This window comes from Ictidomys tridecemlineatus, chromosome 1 (assembly GCF_052094955.1).
Source record: "Ictidomys tridecemlineatus isolate mIctTri1 chromosome 1, mIctTri1.hap1, whole genome shotgun sequence".
Classification (NCBI taxonomy): Eukaryota; Metazoa; Chordata; class Mammalia; order Rodentia; family Sciuridae; genus Ictidomys; species Ictidomys tridecemlineatus.
The window spans coordinates 147,084,680-147,102,987 of NC_135477.1; the positions used below are offsets into that span (position 1 = coordinate 147,084,680).

At 45.3% G+C, this 18,308-nt stretch overlaps 1 protein-coding gene across 4 annotated transcripts in view; it reads left to right on the forward strand.

The window, feature by feature from the left end:
- Nucleotides 1-18,308, forward strand: part of Mcc (MCC regulator of Wnt signaling pathway) — a 450,812-nt gene that overhangs the window by 390,074 nt on the left and 42,430 nt on the right. For all 4 annotated transcript variants that reach the window (XM_040272372.2, XM_005333213.5, XM_078048875.1 and 1 more), the window contains 3 exons: nt 9,412-9,552; nt 11,674-11,777; nt 15,560-15,743. In XM_040272372.2, coding sequence (XP_040128306.1) covers nt 9,412-9,552; nt 11,674-11,777; nt 15,560-15,743 — 429 coding nt within the window. The remainder of the gene's footprint in view (nt 1-9,411; nt 9,553-11,673; nt 11,778-15,559; nt 15,744-18,308) is intronic.

The window sequence follows — 18,308 nt, forward strand, 5'->3', positions numbered from 1 at the left end:
TAAATTAAATATCACGTTAGTCCTTCCTGAATTGAAACTGTTTAATATAGATCTTGAGAACTAAGGAAATGTGGCAATCTAGGTCATTTTAAATCTCGAAATTAAATGGTTTCCTTATTAAATCCTAAATACTTAACAGTGACAAGCCTGATGATTACCTTGCAGCAAGTACTGCTTCTCAGTATCACTGGCCTGGGAATGCTTAAAGATTAAATTAGATGTGCCCTTTGCAATGTAATGAAGTCAGATGCCTTTTGAGGGGGCCCTCATTTTAGTGAGAATCTGCTCTCTACTGACTCTGGGATTTAATAAGCCTGTTCTGTAGCTGAACTTGGGGGGATGTACCTTTCTCCTCAATTATGTATACCCAGGAGAGGCCAAAGGATGAGGGAATATTTTAGTACTTGTAACTCACATTATTGTGTTAACAACTTGGGCTCTCACAAACAACTACCTAGGCTTCAACTTGTGAGGGTAAGGTAGTCTCATTTTGCAAATCAGAAAACAAAGGCTTTGCAGTTGGAAATTGAGCGACTTGCCTTAAGCCCAGAGCTATTGAATAACTGAGGCAGAATTCCAACCCCTGCCCTTTTGTCACGACCCCCTTGCCCGCAAGGAAGACGCGACTCAGGAATCTTCTTTCAGCAGTTTATTCAGGCCCCTGATATTCTTCTAATAATTCTTCTACTACCCGGAATAATAATTGGATGCCCCTCCCAGCCTTAATAAAGCACCTCGAACCCCAATGCAAAGCTGCCACGTGTACCCTTCTCACAGGGTGCTAGAAAATGACACGCCAACTTTCTCTGATAAGGAGCTGGGAACACGCCAACTCTCTTTGATATGGAGTTGTCCTTCACAGACCACAACGGAGCCAGCGCCATCATGTAATGGCGACCACAGTCCACAGGAACGGCTCACCACAGCTCCCCCTTTTTGTTTCACTAAGACAATACAGGCGAGAGTAGAGGTCCTATCCCACTGTGTAAAAGTGGCTGCATAGTATGGGCCAGCCCCAGGGGGCGCCTTCCCCAGACCTGACACCATATCAGCCGACGCCTTTTTTTGTGGGGCGGGGCGGAGACACGTCAAACCCGCATGCAATAGGACATGCTCCCCTTGAGGTCCCTCTTCTCAATGGATCACTCAAGTGCAGTGCCTTGCCTCGCATCCTGTATCGTGACGATGGTGAGTAAGAGGGAATAGCTGAGGTTGAACTGTGGCCATGCAGAGGTACAACTACAAACAAGTTGGCAGCACCCTGAAAGAAAGGCACGGACTTTAAAGTGATAGATAAAGACCAGTGTGGAAACCCTTCTGCGTGCAATGGCAACAAGACCTGCAGAGTGCAAGGGCTTTTCAGCACTAAGAGAAAGACAAAAGAAGGACATGTCGTACCCAGTGTAATGTTATAATAACTTGGGGTGCAACGACCATGTCAAAGGCACTAGTGTAGAAACCCATCTGTGTGCAATGGTAGCAAGACCGGCAGAGTGCAAGGGCTTTCTGACACTAAGAGAATAACGAGGAAAGACATGTCAATCCCAGTGCAATGTTATAAGAACTTGGGGTGCAATGACCATGTCAAAAGTTTAGTGCTTAAGATGCGCAAGCCAGACCTGTGGCGAGTTGTCAGTTTCTAAAGCAGCAAGAGCTTGTATGATCATAGCCTTATCTTGAGCACTACAAGCCTTAAGGCGACAGAGAAACCACAAACAGAGGAACATACCAAAACAACACAGTGCACCAAAAATGCCTACTCCCACCCACTCTTTAAAAAAGGAAAAAGCAGAAGATATCCAATTGGTGAATTGACCCAGAGTCACGGGATCGACACGGGTACTATTTAAGACAGCTATCTGGGTTAGTTGAGACTGGATCATGTCTTCCGCTTCCATGGACCAATTTCCGGCCAGATATCCACCAATGATGTGGGAAGCATTCCTGGAATCATTAAATCTGACAGAGGTTATACATAAATGTGCACGTTGGTCAATGCAGCCTAAAAGTACTAGGTCAGCCAATTCTTCTACCTGAGCTTGAAGAAAATCTATTCTTTGGTTGGTAGCTAAAATCCCTGACAAAATATGTTGATTAATCGCATTTTGCGATTCAAGTATAGTGGACGTTTGTTGAACAACTTGATTAATAGTGGCAGCAGTTTGTACTTGACTGGCCATGGCTACTCCGGCCGTAACTGCTGCAGCAGCAGATGCCGCCACGGCTGTCACTATAGCTGCCGTGATTCCAAAATCTCTGCGGACTCTAAGTAGCTCTACAAGAGGAAATTTATCTGGATCCGCAGTGACTGGGATTGGGACAAAAGTTGGAATTTTCATAATTACTGCTACAGTCCAAGAACCATTTCAACACTTAGATAAGAAACAGGTAATAATAGAACAATCCAGCATCCCCGATGAGGTGTCATTAGCTAAAAGGAACAAGAACGGGGATTGGATACAGACCATTGCAGGAGGCAATGTGGCATAATGTAACAGAGAGTTGAACGAAACAGATGTAAGCCTATTACCTCGTTCACTCTCCTTAGTAGCGCCAGAAACATTAGCCAGCCAACTTTTGGCTCCTAGTAATTGAGCCAATGTGGAAATATTGGCTGAAGCCCCCTTCTCATTGGAAATGAGTCATTGAAACCAGGACCAACCTGTTAATGTAGAGGAGTTGGCATTGTTGTTAAAGTTATAAACATATCTCTTAAGAGGGGGGGAAAAGGAGAAACCTTTAGCAACTTGATGTTTCTCCCAAGAATGATCCTGACAAGGTGTAAATGTCGGGGGAAAGCCAAAATTAGGGGTACAGTAAGGAGAGGCCTTGAAATGAGTGGCATAGCAAGTACTATTAGAAGAAGGAGGCATTGGGATTAATACCTCGGAGATAATAGCTAAAGTAGTTTTTGGTCTTAAGGCTAATACAATTAGTGTTCCCAAGACTGAAACAAAAAACTCCTGTGAGATTAACTTGAGACTGATTAAAAATATTTTCCATGTCCCCTCTAGGAGAGGTACAAGGAGCAGACAACTCACATGAGGTAGAAAAAAGAGTGGGGAGGACACTAGAATTACTATGAACTGGCATTGGCATTGGCCATGCCCGTGCCACTGCCCACCACTGCATTGGTGCCATCTGTACCGTTGGCACCAGCATCAGAGCCAGAGCACTCATCAGAATGAAGCTCCTCATCATGGGGCTGTTGTGGCACCTCCTGCTGCTGGTTAGTAGATCTCTAGACTCTTCTTGTCAGGCGTTCAGGGATTCACAGCGGCTCCGTGCGATCCTGGGGAAAAACACATACAGATCCTCGTGCCCATGTCAGCACGGGGTCAGGGCCGTTCCATTGGCCCGTAAGAACATCCTTCCACTTAACATAGCCAGTCACAGAGGGCTGAGGGGACACATGTCTATCGGCCGCAGAGCGGCCATGAATATCCAAATTCAAAAAATTAATGGTAAAAAGAGCTAAGGACAGGCGTTCTTTAGGAGTGTGGTCAACTCCTATTCCCCCTTTTTGTTTTTCTAAGGTTTCTTTTAAGGTGCGGTGGGCACGTTCAACAATGCCTTGCCCTTGAGGATTGTAAGGCAACCCATGAGCAAGTTGTACTCCCATAGTAGAACAAAAAGATGTAAACTGTCTGCCAGTATAAGCAGGTCCATTATTAGTCTTAAGGGATGCAGGTGCACCCCATGCTGCCCATGCCTCTAAGCAATGAGTAATAACATTACGTGCCTTTTCTCCCGATAAAGCAGAAGCATGAATAATTCCAGAGTATGTGTCAATAGAAACATGTACATATTTGAGGTTACCAAAGTCAGGCACGTGAGTTACGTCCATTTGCCAGACGACCAATGGCTTCAATCCTCGTGGGTTTACACCATAAGTAGGAGGATGAAGAAATGTGACACAATGGGGACATTGTAATACTATCTGACGAGCATCTGCTCTGGAGATGGAAAAACGTCTACGCAGTGTCATAGCATTGACATGAAAGTTGTGATGAAACAATTTAGCTTCTTCTAAGGAGGAGGCCAAGCATACCAACTGGCTTCTAGTTGCCGAGTCAGCACAGGCATTACCCTGTGATAACGGGCCAGGAAGAGAGGTGTGAGCCCGAATGTGCATTGGATAGAAGGGGGCAGTACGGCTACGGATAAGCTGTTGAAGCTGATTAAAGTAAGCAGACACAGCATGGGTGTCACTAATAGCTCCTACAGCCTCCAAAATTTTGAGCGCCTGCACCACATAGATGGAGTCCGAAATGAGATTGAAAGGAAAAGAACACTGTTTAAAAACTTCAATGACAATTTGTAGTTCTACCCATTGTGGATTTCCAGGAGCAAATTGATGCTGGACAGGGGGAGAGTCATTAATCACATAAGCTCCCATTCCAGACTTAGAGCCATCAGTAAAAATATTAACAGCCCCTGGAATTGGAGTGGGTGAAGTTACTTTAGGGAAAATTATGGGATGTTCTTTAACAAAATGGAGTAATGGATGAGAAGGGTAATGATTATCAATATCCCCTTGAAACGAGCAACATAGAATAGCCCAGTTGTCTAGAGTAGCACACAAAACATTGAGTTGAACTTTAGAATAGGGTATGATAAGAGAAGAAGGTGCTTGTCCAAAAAATTGAATGCTCTGTTGAATCCCTCTAAGTGCGAACGCTGCAACAGCATCAGGATAGTATTCTAAAGATTTTCCTGGGGATACATGTGGGTGGATCCATAGTAAAGGCCCATCTTGCCACAGTACTCCAGTAGGCTGCCGCATAGTGGCAAGCACACATAACTGGAAAGGTTTATCACTCTGGAGCCTGCATAGAGTAGCATGTTGTATAGCTTCTTCTACTTTTATAAGGGCCGCTCTGGCCTCTTTAGTGAGGGTACGAGGGGAAGTAAGATCTGGATCACCCTTAAGAATAGCATACAAAGGCTGGAGCACGATATTAGGAATATGTAAATAACCTCTTATCCAATTAATATCTCCCAACAGTTTTTGAAAATCATTTAAAGTTTGGAGATCTTGAGTTTTTATAGTAACCTTTTGTGGTTTTAATATGTCATATCTAATCGTCGCTCCCAAATACTGAATAGAATCCCCTGTTTGAACCTTTTCAGGTGCAATATGTAATCCATACTGAGCTAACAACTTCACCAAGTCTTTATAGGCCTCATAAACTGACTGTTCTAATTTGGCTGCCAATAATACATCATCCATATAATGAATAATCTTGATGGAAGGATATTGTTGTCTGAGAGGTGCGAGTGCCTTCCCTACATACATCTGGCAAATCGTAGGACTGTTAGACATTCCCTGTGGTAAAACAACCCACTCAAACCTTTGATCTGGTTCCTCGTGATTACACGAGGGAAGGGTGAAGGCAAAACGCTGTGAGTCCTTAGGATGCAAAGGAATAGAAAAGAAACAGTCTCTAATGTCAATAGCAATGATATGCCAGCCCTGAGGAACAGAGGAAAGCAGCGGCAGCCTGAAACACCCCCGCCATACGGAGGCGGATCGGGAGGCCGCCCGTTCCCGAGCCCTTGCTTATCTCTGTTCCCTGTACCTAAACTCCCTAACTGCCGGGACAGCGTTCTTATCTCCTCCTCCTCAGCGTCTTCTGCCTCTGACCCACTTTCGCATGGGGGCGTGCGCAGCACACTGAGATCTGGATACAGTCTCCTCCCGTTCTCCACGCCCCGCACACTCCCCTCTTCCTGGGACACTTCACTCTCTGTTGTTTCTGATTTTTCCTCATGCAATTGTTCTAAAACCTCTTGCCCTTTAACAAGCGCTTCTTGGCATCTGCCATCCGTAAGGCAACTACGGACCATCTTCCAGAGGGGTATCACCCCGCCCTCTAGCATGCCCTGCTCATGAGCAAAGTCAAGGTCTTTGCCTAATTTATCCCAGCTGGGTGTAGTGAGGCTGCCTGAAAATGCAAACCACGGTGCAGCTGTATCTACCCTCTGTAAAAATCTCTCTAAGGTACTGCGTTTCACCTCCAGTCCCTTGGAACGTAAAAAGCCATCTAAGGCCAGAAGAAGTGGACTTGAAGTCACGGCACCCATGACGCAACACAAGAAAACACAGAAATCGAAAGTGAAAGTACACAAAACAAAACGAACATACACAGAAAACAAAACAAAAATACAGAGTGCAATTGCTATGAGATGTAACGCCCTCTCTTTTTACAGAGGAGCAGGTACCTTTTAATGCTCCCTCTTTATGTATAGAGGAGCCTCCGCTTTTTAACAGCGGGTCCCACCTTACCTGGGACTTACCGGCGCGCCTCCCTGACTGCTGAAAGTTCTGGTTCCTGGGTGTTTCTTTGTTCCTTTTCTCCCGGGTTTCGGCACCACTTGTCACGACCCCCTTGCCCGCAAGGAAGACGCGACTCAGGAATCTTCTTTCAGCAGTTTATTCAGGCCCCTGATATTCTTCTAATAATTCTTCTACTACCCGGAATAATAATTGGATGCCCCTCCCAGCCTTAATAAAGCACCTCGAACCCCAATGCAAAGCTGCCACGTGTACCCTTCTCACAGGGTGCTAGAAAATGACACGCCAACTTTCTCTGATAAGGAGCTGGGAACACGCCAACTCTCTTTGATATGGAGTTGTCCTTCACAGACCACAACGGAGCCAGCGCCATCATGTAATGGCGACCACAGTCCACAGGAACGGCTCACCACACCCTTTGACCTCACCTCCACTGTCCTCTCTGTGACAGTAGTTGCAGCTGGAACCTAGAATTTCTTAGAAATAACCTACCAACATGTCCTAGTATCTTCTCTTTAACTACCTTTCTCAAAGTTGAAGCCCCGTTACTCTAAAAAAATGCTAGCCTTCAACTTTGTGGTTTCCCTGCGGAGAGGGGCATTCCTACTCAGATGTGTATTTCCTCATTAAACACATGTGTGTTATGTATCCACAATGTGCTGGGCTATTTGATATGCAAAGAAAGCAAAATGGACAAAGTTCTTGCTCTCATGGAGTTTATATTCTATTAGGGAAGATGGACAAAAAGCAAGCAGATGAGATGAGAAAGCTCCTCGATGGGTATAAAGGACGGTGACAGACTTTTCTTTATTTCCCTTTTTGCTGTCGTTGCAATGCTGAGGATGGACCCCAAGGCCTCCTGCACACTAAGCAAGTGCTTTACCATTGAGCTACACCCCCGGCCCGAGAGTGGATTTTTGGTATATGTCTTGAAGAGGGGAAGGTTTACTCTGAGATTATAGGGGAAAAGAAACAGCTATATGACAAACCACAAAGATTCTTATGGGCCAATTTAACAACCTCAAGACTGGAAAGAAATTGGCTGGAATTTCAGTCCAAAGAACAGTGGAACTGAACTAGGGTGAGAAGAAGGAGGAATTGCATGAGATAAGGTGGTCATGAAGCAAGGACCAACTTGAATGTGGATTTTGAGGGCACCGACAAATTTTATAACTCATGCGATGTGTTACTGGAGGTTATTAGATTAAGTTTTAAAATGGGAAGAACGAGACCTGATTTACATTTTGAAAGATCATTCAGAAATGAAGAATGGAAAGGGTAGAGAAGATCCCAAGTAAAGAGATGATGGCAGTGGACCAGGGTGTCCGCAGTGGGCACTGGGCTCAGGATATGTAAAATCGGTGGAGACCCCACCTGGATTAGGTCTGGGTGTAAGAGAAAGGTTGGTCTCAAAGATGCGTGGGTGTCTAGCTTATACTTGGTTTCAAAGGTCTTTCTTGGGTGTCTAGCTTGTACTGTTGGGTAGATGGTGGTAGCATTTACTGAGATGGAGAAGATGGGAGGAAAGATAAAGTTTGGGGAAAATCAAGAATTCCCTGTTGAAATATTAAATTGGAGGTGGCATGTGACACCTAGCTGGAAATATGGCAGGTAGCTAGATATGTGGGACTGATACTCAAGAGTTTGGGCTAGAGAAGTTTGCAAACACTGGGAACAGAAATGCCTCTTAAAATCAAGGACTAAATAAAAATCACCCTGAGGGTGAAAGTGTTAAGGAGACAGCTCTGACTGAGCCCTAAAGGAGCACCAACCCGCACAGCTTTTCCTGGGAATAAGGAGGCTAAGAAATGGCCTCTGAGACAGGATGAAACCAGCAGAGGCGCCATGACCTCAGTGAGAAAGGCATTCTAAGAAGGAGCATTTGGGGTTTGGCCACATGGAACTCTGTGGGCTGCATAAATGGCTTCATCCAATTAGCAGGGACTGAATGTACACTGGAGTCATAAACAAGAGAGCACAGATTATTTCAAGAAGTCTTAACGTGAACAGGGGCAGAAGAGTTTGTTCTTGTCACATCCTACCTTGAATTGACCTTGGAGTTGCCAGAGCCCAACAGCTCTTACTTACGTGCTCACCAGAAGTCTCCTCTGTGGACATGTGCCCCATATTCTGCTCTCAGATCTGTGGTTCTAAGATTTATCCTGGAAGCCAGTGGTTTCCATACCCCTAAACACTGCAAGAGTCACGTGCATTCTGTGGGTGTCTAACCCAATGTCTCCTTAAGACTTAGTGCTAAGAGCATTATGTGGCATTTTTATGGAAAATGAATCATCAGACCTAGAATATACATGTCCTAGGGTGGGAAATGGAGAAACTGAAGATTTGGTGTTTTTTGTTTGTTTTCTGATATCACCACAAACTCATTTGCTCTGCATTAGAGCTCTGAATCTAAGAAAACTTCAGGCTCTCACTGCTGACCCTAGCAGAAGTTAAGAGTTGCTGGACCTCCAACCTAGAAGGAGCTTTGGACACCATCCACAGTTCTGGCCTATTTCCTACTTACAGACCCTCAAGTGCAGTTTCTTGTTCACTCACCAAGTTCATCTTTTGCTTCTGCTGTAGCATATGTGCTTGAGAGCATGGGATCTGGAACTAGACTAACTGGTTCAAATCCCAGGGCAGGGTGCTAAGCTTTCTGTGCCTTCATCTCCTCATCAAAGAAATGGGGATAACAATACTTAATCCAACAGGCCTCTAGGATCAGGATTGAGCAAAGACTCAGCAAATAGTAACCTTGACTGCAGTTCATTCATCCTGTGTAGGGTGATGGTGAAGCATACCATCTGCTCTGGTGATGGTCTTGAGGTCACACATCTGTTGCCTTCTTAAAATCCCCAGAGTCTCATACAGTACCTGGCACGTGAAGAGCACAGCAGTGTGGGAAATAATCAGGGGCTTACTTTTTATTCTTAATCCATACAGAATCTCATGGTTCTTCTATGTAGAGTCATTTCCTTGATCATTCTGTGTCCATTACATTTGCTAAAACAAATCTTAACACTCATTTCTGGCCTGCATATAAATGAGACAACTAGAATGTTGACAAGTTAATTACAGTCCCAGCGTGAAAGTGATTTTTCTTTGTTTCGTAGCCGAATTGAACACCTCAAATCCCAGAATGATCTTCTGACCATAACTCTGGAGGAGTGCAAAAGCAACGCGGAGAGGATGAGCATGCTGGTGGGGAAGTACGAGTCCAACGCCACGGCGCTGAGGCTGGCCTTGCAGTACAGGTAGGGGAGCAGGAGGCGGGAAGACATGTGATATTTTTGTGGCCACCTTAATTTGGAGATGCATCCATAGTAACCTTCTGCATAAAAGTAGAAATCCAGCTTTTAGAAGGTGTAACTAACTCAGGGGTTGAACCAGCAAATATTAGCATGATACGTTGAAAATCAGTTATCACCTCTGAGCAATTGAGACAGTGAGGGTAATGGATATGGTATTAGTAAGCAGGTATGTTTCTACCAGCATATGCAACCTAGGTATCACTCATTCAAGTAATGTCACTCAAAATGTCAGTTTTTGCATTACATATTGACTTGTTCTTCCTGGTCTTTTCATATTCGCATATATTATATATTTTTTGCAAATTGAGTGTGCTCTATTTCCTCATATTGTCATAGGGTTTTTAAACTTTGTTTTGTTTTATTTTATGGTACTTGGGGTAGAACCCAGGAACACTCCATCACTAAGCTCCATCCCCAGCCCTTTTTAAATTTTGAGACAAGATCTCACTTTGTTGCTGAGTATCTTGCTAAGTAACTGAGGCTAGCCTTGAACTTGTGATCCTCCTGCATCAGCCTCTGGGGTTGTAGGCATGCATCCCCACACCCATCCCTCCTGCAACAAGTCAGCAGAGGTTGTTCTCTACCTGCAGTCTGCCTTTGGTCAAAAGGGACTTCCCTCCCATTAGCACATCCTCATAGATGAAGAGCTAGCACCTCTGTCCTGAAATATGGACTGTCCTGCATGGAGGAACTGCCAGCACCTCCAGCTAGTGTTTTGGCCCTTATTCTTACTTGTTAGTAAAGAATCATGAAAGTAAAGACAATCAAAAGCAGATGGCCTCTCAACTACATGTTCACTTAAGCAACATTTACCCTATTCTGCTTGGGGAAGCTAATTAGTTATTTGCTTAAGGAGGAGATCTTGCTACTGAGGGCCTCTTGTCTGTGTTGTGCACATGCGTGGCCTCCTGTCTGCATGTGGGTCCCTCTGTGTCTCAGGCTAAGGGACAGGGGCTGTCCTTTGACTGGTTTTCCTTCCCCTAGAAAGCCAGACTCCAACTCTATGAGAAAGCTTCTGAAAGCCTGAGAGTGTTTGTGAGGCAGTTTTACAAGCACCTGGTAGAACTTTCTGTTTCAGTGGAAAGGTATGTTCTCCCTCTGTGCTGAATGGTATGGTAACCATGAGCCACGTGTGTCTATTGAGCATATGGAAAGTGGCTACTGCACTAAAGGGACTGAATCTATCTTTTCATTCAACTTCAAAAATGTTTAAAGAGTTGCATATAGCTAGTGGATGTTATAAGCTGCAGGTCTGTGTCAAAATCATCTTCTCAGGGGGTTTTATATTAGTTATTGATTGTCACATGACTGATTATCATGTCACAGTCTGGAGGGTTAGGAATCCTGGAGTGGCTTAGCTGGGTCATTCTGGGCCAGGGTCTCCATGGAGGTTCTGGGTGGGCTGTCAGCCGACACTGCATCTTCTGAAATCTTAACTGGGGCTGCAGTTTTGCTTCTGGGAAGGCTCCCGCGTGGCTATCACATGGGGGGCTCAGTTCTTCCCTGGCTCTTAGCTGGAAGCCATAGTTCCTTACGACAAGGGCCTCTCCAGAACACTGCTTGAGAGTGGTCAAGACATGGCAGCTGCCTCCTCTGGAGAGGAGGATCTGAGAGAAAAAAGGAAATAGGAGAGGGGAACCAAGATGGAACCCACAGTGTTTTTTAAGAACCTAATCGTAGGAGTGACATCATTTCTTCTACTTCTCTAAAGTCACATAGACCAACAGTGGTCCAATATGGAAAGGAGCAGCGCCAGGATGTGTATACCAGGATGGGGAGACCCCCTTGGAGGCTGACCTCCTCAGGTGTATCACATGTCCCTCTTAGCTGGTCATCAACGGGACAACCAAATTGCTTCTCTTGTATTTTTCTAGAACCTAGTTGAAAAATTAGAATTGGGCCGCAATACAGAGCAAGCCACTGACTTTGTCCAGGGAATCTATCTGAGTGGTCTTCTCACTCATGAGGATGGTGAGGCTGAGACAGATCCTGAAAATGGAGCTGGCATTGAATGTGCTCCCCAGTCCCCACGAGAGCTGAGGACGTCATGTGCTTCCATTTCAGTGAGCAGTGCATAGAAGCCTATGAACTCCTCCTGGCATTGGCTGAGAGTGAGCAGAGCCTCATCCTGGGGCAGTTCCGAGCAGCTGGCGTGGGCTCCTCCCCCGGTAAGTATCTCGAGTCCCACCGGCCCTCTTCCCTGTCTCCTCTCCCAGCCTCTTGTGCTTGTCCGCCCCCTTCTCAGTTGCTGGCATTGAGTCATCTCCCAGCAACACAAACTCGTTTGTCAAGTGTGTTTTTCGTTTTTCCTCATGACTGAGTGGGTAAATTGTTTATGTTGAATGCAGCAAGAACTGGAGTGGAAACAGAATTACAGACAAGTTAAAACAAACAAGCCCTCTTAGGAAACATATTCTCCTGAGCTGACAGTAGGACCAGATGGAGCCAGAGACCCACACTAGTGATTAAAGAGACCAACACACCGACACACCGCGATGCTACTTGTGGAGGGTCCCCCTGCTGCTGTGGCCTTTGTCTTGTCATACTGCTTTTATTGGCTGTGCTCGATCCCTAAGAATCTTTCTTCTAGTAGTTTTGGAGGGTGGGTTTCCTCTACCATTTCTCCATTTCTCATGTCTTATGAACGCAGAGGAGTAGTTTCACGCCTGCTGTCACCGGCTTTGCAGAATGTGCACTCCACCAGCCCAGTCTGAGTAGGAGTGCAGGTGTGTGCTCACCCTCTTGCTTCCCTGCCACCTCTTCTTGCCCCCACCCCAGGACTCAGGTGTCTTTTTGGCCTGATTTGTAGAAGGCAAATGTGATTAAAAACCATGCAAATGTGGCATCCTAGGCTCAACAGAATTTGCTAGACTTGGCCACAGATGGTGGTTCTGAGGCCTGCTCTGGTGTGAGGAGGACCACAGTGGATATAGAGAAGAGAGACCAAGGGGCAGGGCTCCCACCCTCTCTGTGCAGAACGGGGGCCTGGACATGACCTTGCTTATAGTTCTTTGGAAAGGCATTGGCAAGTCCATGAAGCCAAAGTGACCAGGTCAATCTTGAGTCATGGGTGGGTAGTAGGAGCAGGCTAGACGGCCCCAGGCCATCTGTCACAGGCTGGCTTGGAGCTGTGAGCTCAGGGGCCCACAGCTCTTCAAGGGCTGTGTCCTTCCATTAGGGCCTGTCCTTTCAGGATCCCCCTTACAAAGAAGGCCACCACCAAAGCACCTTCTAAATGCCCCCACTGTCCTCGCCAGCTCCTTTGCCTGCCTGGGGTCTAGCTTTTGCAGTGAATACTCAACATATTTTTGCTCCTTTGGTTATAACATGCACAGGAATCTGAATCAAATCTGGAGGAAGGGAAACAAGCTGGGCGTTAATTTCCTGCTTCATATCTAAGTTACCCCACAATGGAGCAGGCCTTCATTTGTATGAATGACCATTCTCAACTCCTCCCCCCCCGAATATTTTTTCTTTCTTTCTTTCTTTTTTTGTTAATATTACCAGTCTCGGCCTAGAAGTAGAAACTCTGCCAACATTTCCATTAGAAACCTCATTTCTTAGGGTCCTTTAGTTGAGTCATAAAACTTTATTCCTCATATGAAACAGATCCTAAAGTGATCTTGATCTTGGCCTGCTGTCAGTCGTGTGTGTGTGTGTGTGTGTGTGTGTGTGTAGAAAAATGATCAATTAAGGAGAAAACAAATCAACCATCTTAATTCTAGCTTGTGTCAGAGCAGTGTTTTAACCTGTTCCGTCCTTTAAAGACACCTTTTACCTACTGAGTACAGTTACATGGAGCTGAAATGGCTTCAATAAACCTGCATTTAAAAGATTTAAAATCAATCTTAAAAATGCTTTGTATTTACCTAATACTGGGTGGCTCATCTATGTATTTGTAAGATGCCACCTGTCATTAATCTCATGCCTACTTCAGAACCAAATTCAAATAGCAGTCAGCTGGTGAGATGTCTGTTAAGTATCTTTGTGAAAAGAAAAAAGGCATGCAGGTTGTGGGAGGAAAGTCCAGGGAGCCATAGATGTGGGATGCACCCCACTTCTTCACCACTCTCCGTAGCTCTAAGGGTGTCTTCATATTTAGCAGCCACCCCATTAAATCTCACTCCATCCCGCTGACAACGGCACAGATCTATCACTGTGCCCCACCAGGCCATCTAAGCAAGAGCTGGTCTGTGACATTTACCCACAGTATCAATTATTGTGATGGTGTTCTTTGTTTCTTCTTGACTTCACAAGCACTCATTACGTTCATTCTAGATGATTTAGATCAGTGGTTTTCGAACTGTGACCTAGGAAGCTGGAAGGGTTTCTTTGGGCCTCAGAAGTGGCTTCAAAGGGTAAGAAGCTGAGTGTACCTCGGCCATCCATGCCCACTTCACCCAGTTCCACATTTATCATTCTGTACAGTTCAGCATGCAAAATTTAATGATTTCATTTGAAAATATTTGGAAAAATGTGCTCTATAGGTAGCCAGTGATTGGCATTTTTTCTTTTTAAGTCTTTATTTTTTAGGGCAGTTTTAGTTTCACAGCAAAATTGAGAGGAAGGTACAGAGAGGTCCCACCTAGCCCTTGCACCTGCACATGGAAGGCCTCTGCCATTAGAGTGATAATGCTCCCACCAGAGCCATGCATTCGTCATACTTGATGACCCTAAGTTTACACATCATTATCATCCAAAGTCTGGAATTTACATTAGGGTTCACTCTTGGGGGTATACCTTCTATGGGTCTGGACAAATGTGTAATGCAATGTGTCTACCGTTGTAATACTGGAAAGAGTAGTTTCACTGTGCTCTACCTATTCCTTCCTCCCTCTCCACTTTCATCCTCCCAACCCTTGGCAACTACTGATCTTTTTTTTTCATACATTTTTATTTGTAGATGGGCACAATACCTTTAATTTATTTTTAATGTGGTGCTGAGGATCCATCCCAGCACCTCATACATGCAAGGCAAGTGCTCTACCACTGAGCCCCAACCCCAGCCCCAACCACTGATCTTTTTAATGTCTCTTGAATTAACAATGTTTAAAACAAGAAAAATGTGAACATCCTAGGTTGGGACATCACTGCCTGACTCTGTGCTGGTGCCCACCAGGCTCCATTTCCTGCTCCAGCCTCGACTCCTGGCTCCTGGAGGCATTTGAGTGGGCCGCTTGTTACCAAGCAGAGAAGGTCAGGGATAGCATCAGCACGGAAAATCTGAAGTTCTCATTTGAACCGTTAGCTTGGTCTCTTTTGCCCTATATCAATCATTTTTTAAATATATATATTATTTTAGTTGTAGATGGACATAATACCTTCATTTTATTTATTTATGTGGTGCTGAGGATCGAACCCAGTGCCTCACACGTGCCAGGCAAGTGCTTTGCCACTGAGCCCCAGCCCCAGCCCCCCCCCCCCCCGCTACATCAATCCCTCTTTTTTTTTAAATACCTTTATTTTTATTTGTTTTTATTTTTATGTGGTGCTGAGATTTGAACCCAATGCCTCACACATTCTCGGCGAGCGCTCTACTGCTGAGTCACAACCTCAGCCCTACATCAGTCTCTTAACTGAAGTTGTTGACACAGAGAGATGGCAGTTTTGCCTCCGTTTCTCCCTGCTGTCATTCACAAAGATCCCATGCACAGTGGCCTTGTGCCTGCGTGGGAGGAGAAGCCAGGAGCCTGGATGAACAGAGCACGTGAGAGCTGGAAACTGACCTTGGAGATCACATTCGTCCCTGAGGATAGTGGAGCCCAGAGCAGAGAAATGCCTTCCCAAATACGGGGTCAGAGCCAGGCCCAGAACACAAGTCTTCTCACTGAAGGGCCCCCCGTTGCTCCCCAGTGTGCCACCTCTGCTGAGTCACTGAGACATGTTTATGCAGGCTTGTTCCCTCTTTCAGGCCAACCTTGATTAATCCATTGGCTTTTCTGTGATGCAGGCGACCAGTCAGGGGATGAAAACATCACTCAGATGCTAAAACGAGCCCATGACTGCAGGAAGACGGCCGAGAACGCCGCCAAGGCCCTGCTCATGAAGCTGGACGGCAGCTGCGGGGGAGCCTTCGCTGTGGCCGGCTGCAGCGTGCAGCCCTGGGAGAGCCTGTCATCCAACAGCCACACCAGGTACTGGGTGGCCTCCCTGTCCCCGGAGGGACCTCTTTTTTCCTCACTGGGCTTGACACATAGTTGGCTTGAGTCAGGCAGAATTCCCTTCAGGCTGTGACCAGCTCCATCCAAGGAGTCCGAGGAACAGAGCAAGTGGTGGAGGGGCTGGGCACGTGGGTCAGTGTTAGAGCACATTCCTGGCCTGTGTGAAGCCCTGGGTTTGATCCCCGGCACTGCAAAAATAAAAAATAAAATAAAATAAAATAAAAATTTTTAAAAAGGAGAATGGAGAGCTAGAAAGTAGCCTTGTTTGGCTCCCATGGAAACTGAATTCAAGAGAAAAAGGGTGATTTGCTCCAGAATGTGGTAAAGATGGAACATACATCTACATTTCTGTCTGATGCTCTTTTTCCTATACTACTCTGTTCTTCATTTCCTTATAATTCTTGATTTCTTAGCACCTGGAGTGGCGAAGGGATTGCCTGCTACAGTCATTGGGAATCCCAGGCCCAGCCCACTTCTCCCAGTTCCATACTCCACTCTCCTTCCCTCCTGTGCCTCTGGGCTTTATAAGTTCTTCTCAGGCAAGAGCCTCTCCTGTCCTTTCTTTTGCCTCTTAGAGTGATGCCACATTCCTGGCACGTGCTTAGCAAGCTCTTAATCATGAACCTGAGGTCAAGTTCCCCATCTCAATCTAGAGAACTAAAGTGGGTACTTGAAAAAGATGAGGAGAGCCGTGAAGACCTCGCGAGATATAATTTGCTGAAGCTCTTTGATCCCTTTGGATGGGGGATGGGGATTCAGAATGAAACCTTTTCCAGTTATCATTTCTTACCATCAAAGCCCTAAATTCCTTCCCTTCATACACTAGTTCTCAGTCTAAAAGGCACTTTGTCAGAGATTCTAATGGAATTTCCAAGTCATGAAAGACAAGGGTACTCCATTACCGATGAGAAAACCTTGGCCCAGAGCCCTGTAAGCGACTTGCCTAAGGTCACATGGCTGCCCAGAGGGAGATCCAGGACTTTGAGGTCAAGCTTACAGTTCCTCCCGCTGCACCACACTGGATCTCATAACACTCCTGGACAGTGTCCTTGCATGCCAAATGACCAGAATCACTTAAGGGTAGATGGAATCTTAAAAGCCCAAGGAGAAATGCTGGTATATTCTCGGTACCTGAAAGCAGTGTAATGCTCTCATTTCTTTCCCACTGGCAGGACCCAGCCGAGTGCCTCATTTACCTGTATTGGACCTGCATCCACAAGAGGCCACAGTCCTAATACTGAACTTGGCCAGGTGTCCACAAACACAAGGGGACTTATTTCCTCTCAACTCCAGCAACAGTTGTCTTAATTCAGTGAAACACAGATCATATTTTTTTTCCTGGAAATCATATTCTTCTGCTTAAACACAGAAAGCAGATGCTTCTTAATGACTTTTCCAGAGTGTATAATCCATAATTTCCATGTTCGTTTAGATAGAGATGTAGTCCTCATGTTGTCAGTGAGGCTGTTCTGTTGAATTAGTGAATTGGGTTGACAGGAACGTACACCGATTTGGTAGCTTATGAGGTTTGTGTGTTTTCTCATATTTCCCCATCCCCTAATATAATTTTATTGTTTTAATATGAATCAGAGACCATTTCAGAGTCAGAAGTGCAGTTCTCTCACCATCTGTTAATGGAGATCCCGGTTTTAAGTATTTGGTAGAAGAAATGGTTTATGGAATAGGTGAGCCTTGATTTTTGACAACATTTTCTCAGAGAAACTTAATCTTTGGCAGTAGACTTCTAGAGGCTGAGATAAATTCAGAACACAGAATCTCTATATTTAAAGATGACCTCACAAAAGTATGACCCAGTCTCAACTGGGTCTTCCATCTTAGCTCTGATTCCACACGGTTCTTAAAAATTCCCTCTCCTGCTCACCTCAGGGCAACTCAGAGAAGAGGATACAGGAGAACCACACACAGGACATTCACATTGCACCCCGCATTCACAGAACCTGACACAACTGCAATATTTCATGTTAAACAAGGGTGCAGGGTGAAGTTCCCAACCACCAGCTCTCTTTCACACGTTCAGTAATCCCAGAAATCTTATTTGTAATTCTTGCCTTTCTGACTTAGACATTCCCCATGTCAAGTTATGGGAAAAAAAAGAAAAAAGTATTCTATTATAGTGCATTATGTGTCCCAGTAAATCACCTTTTCTCCCACTGTGACCAGCTGGCAGAGAGCATCCAGTCAGAGAGTCCGTGCACTGTTACCCACCGTCTCAGGAAAAGAATGCTGTGTGTCAGGCCTCTGGCACACACAGTCAGCACCTAAGGACAGGAGGGAGGCTCCTTTTAGGAAGGAGCAGCAAAGGGGTAGTTTACCAGCAAGGAGAATAAAACTCAGTTCGCTCTGTTGATAGAAGCCCAGGGACATTGCTATTTGCCATTTCTTTTTTTTTTTTTTTTTAATATAGCAACTGCTTCATCAGAAACATAATTGTCTTTGTGGTCAGAGTAACTAGGTAATGTTGATGGCCTGGGCAATTTTGTCAACATGTCGTAGCAAAGAGGCAAATGGGCTAAATTG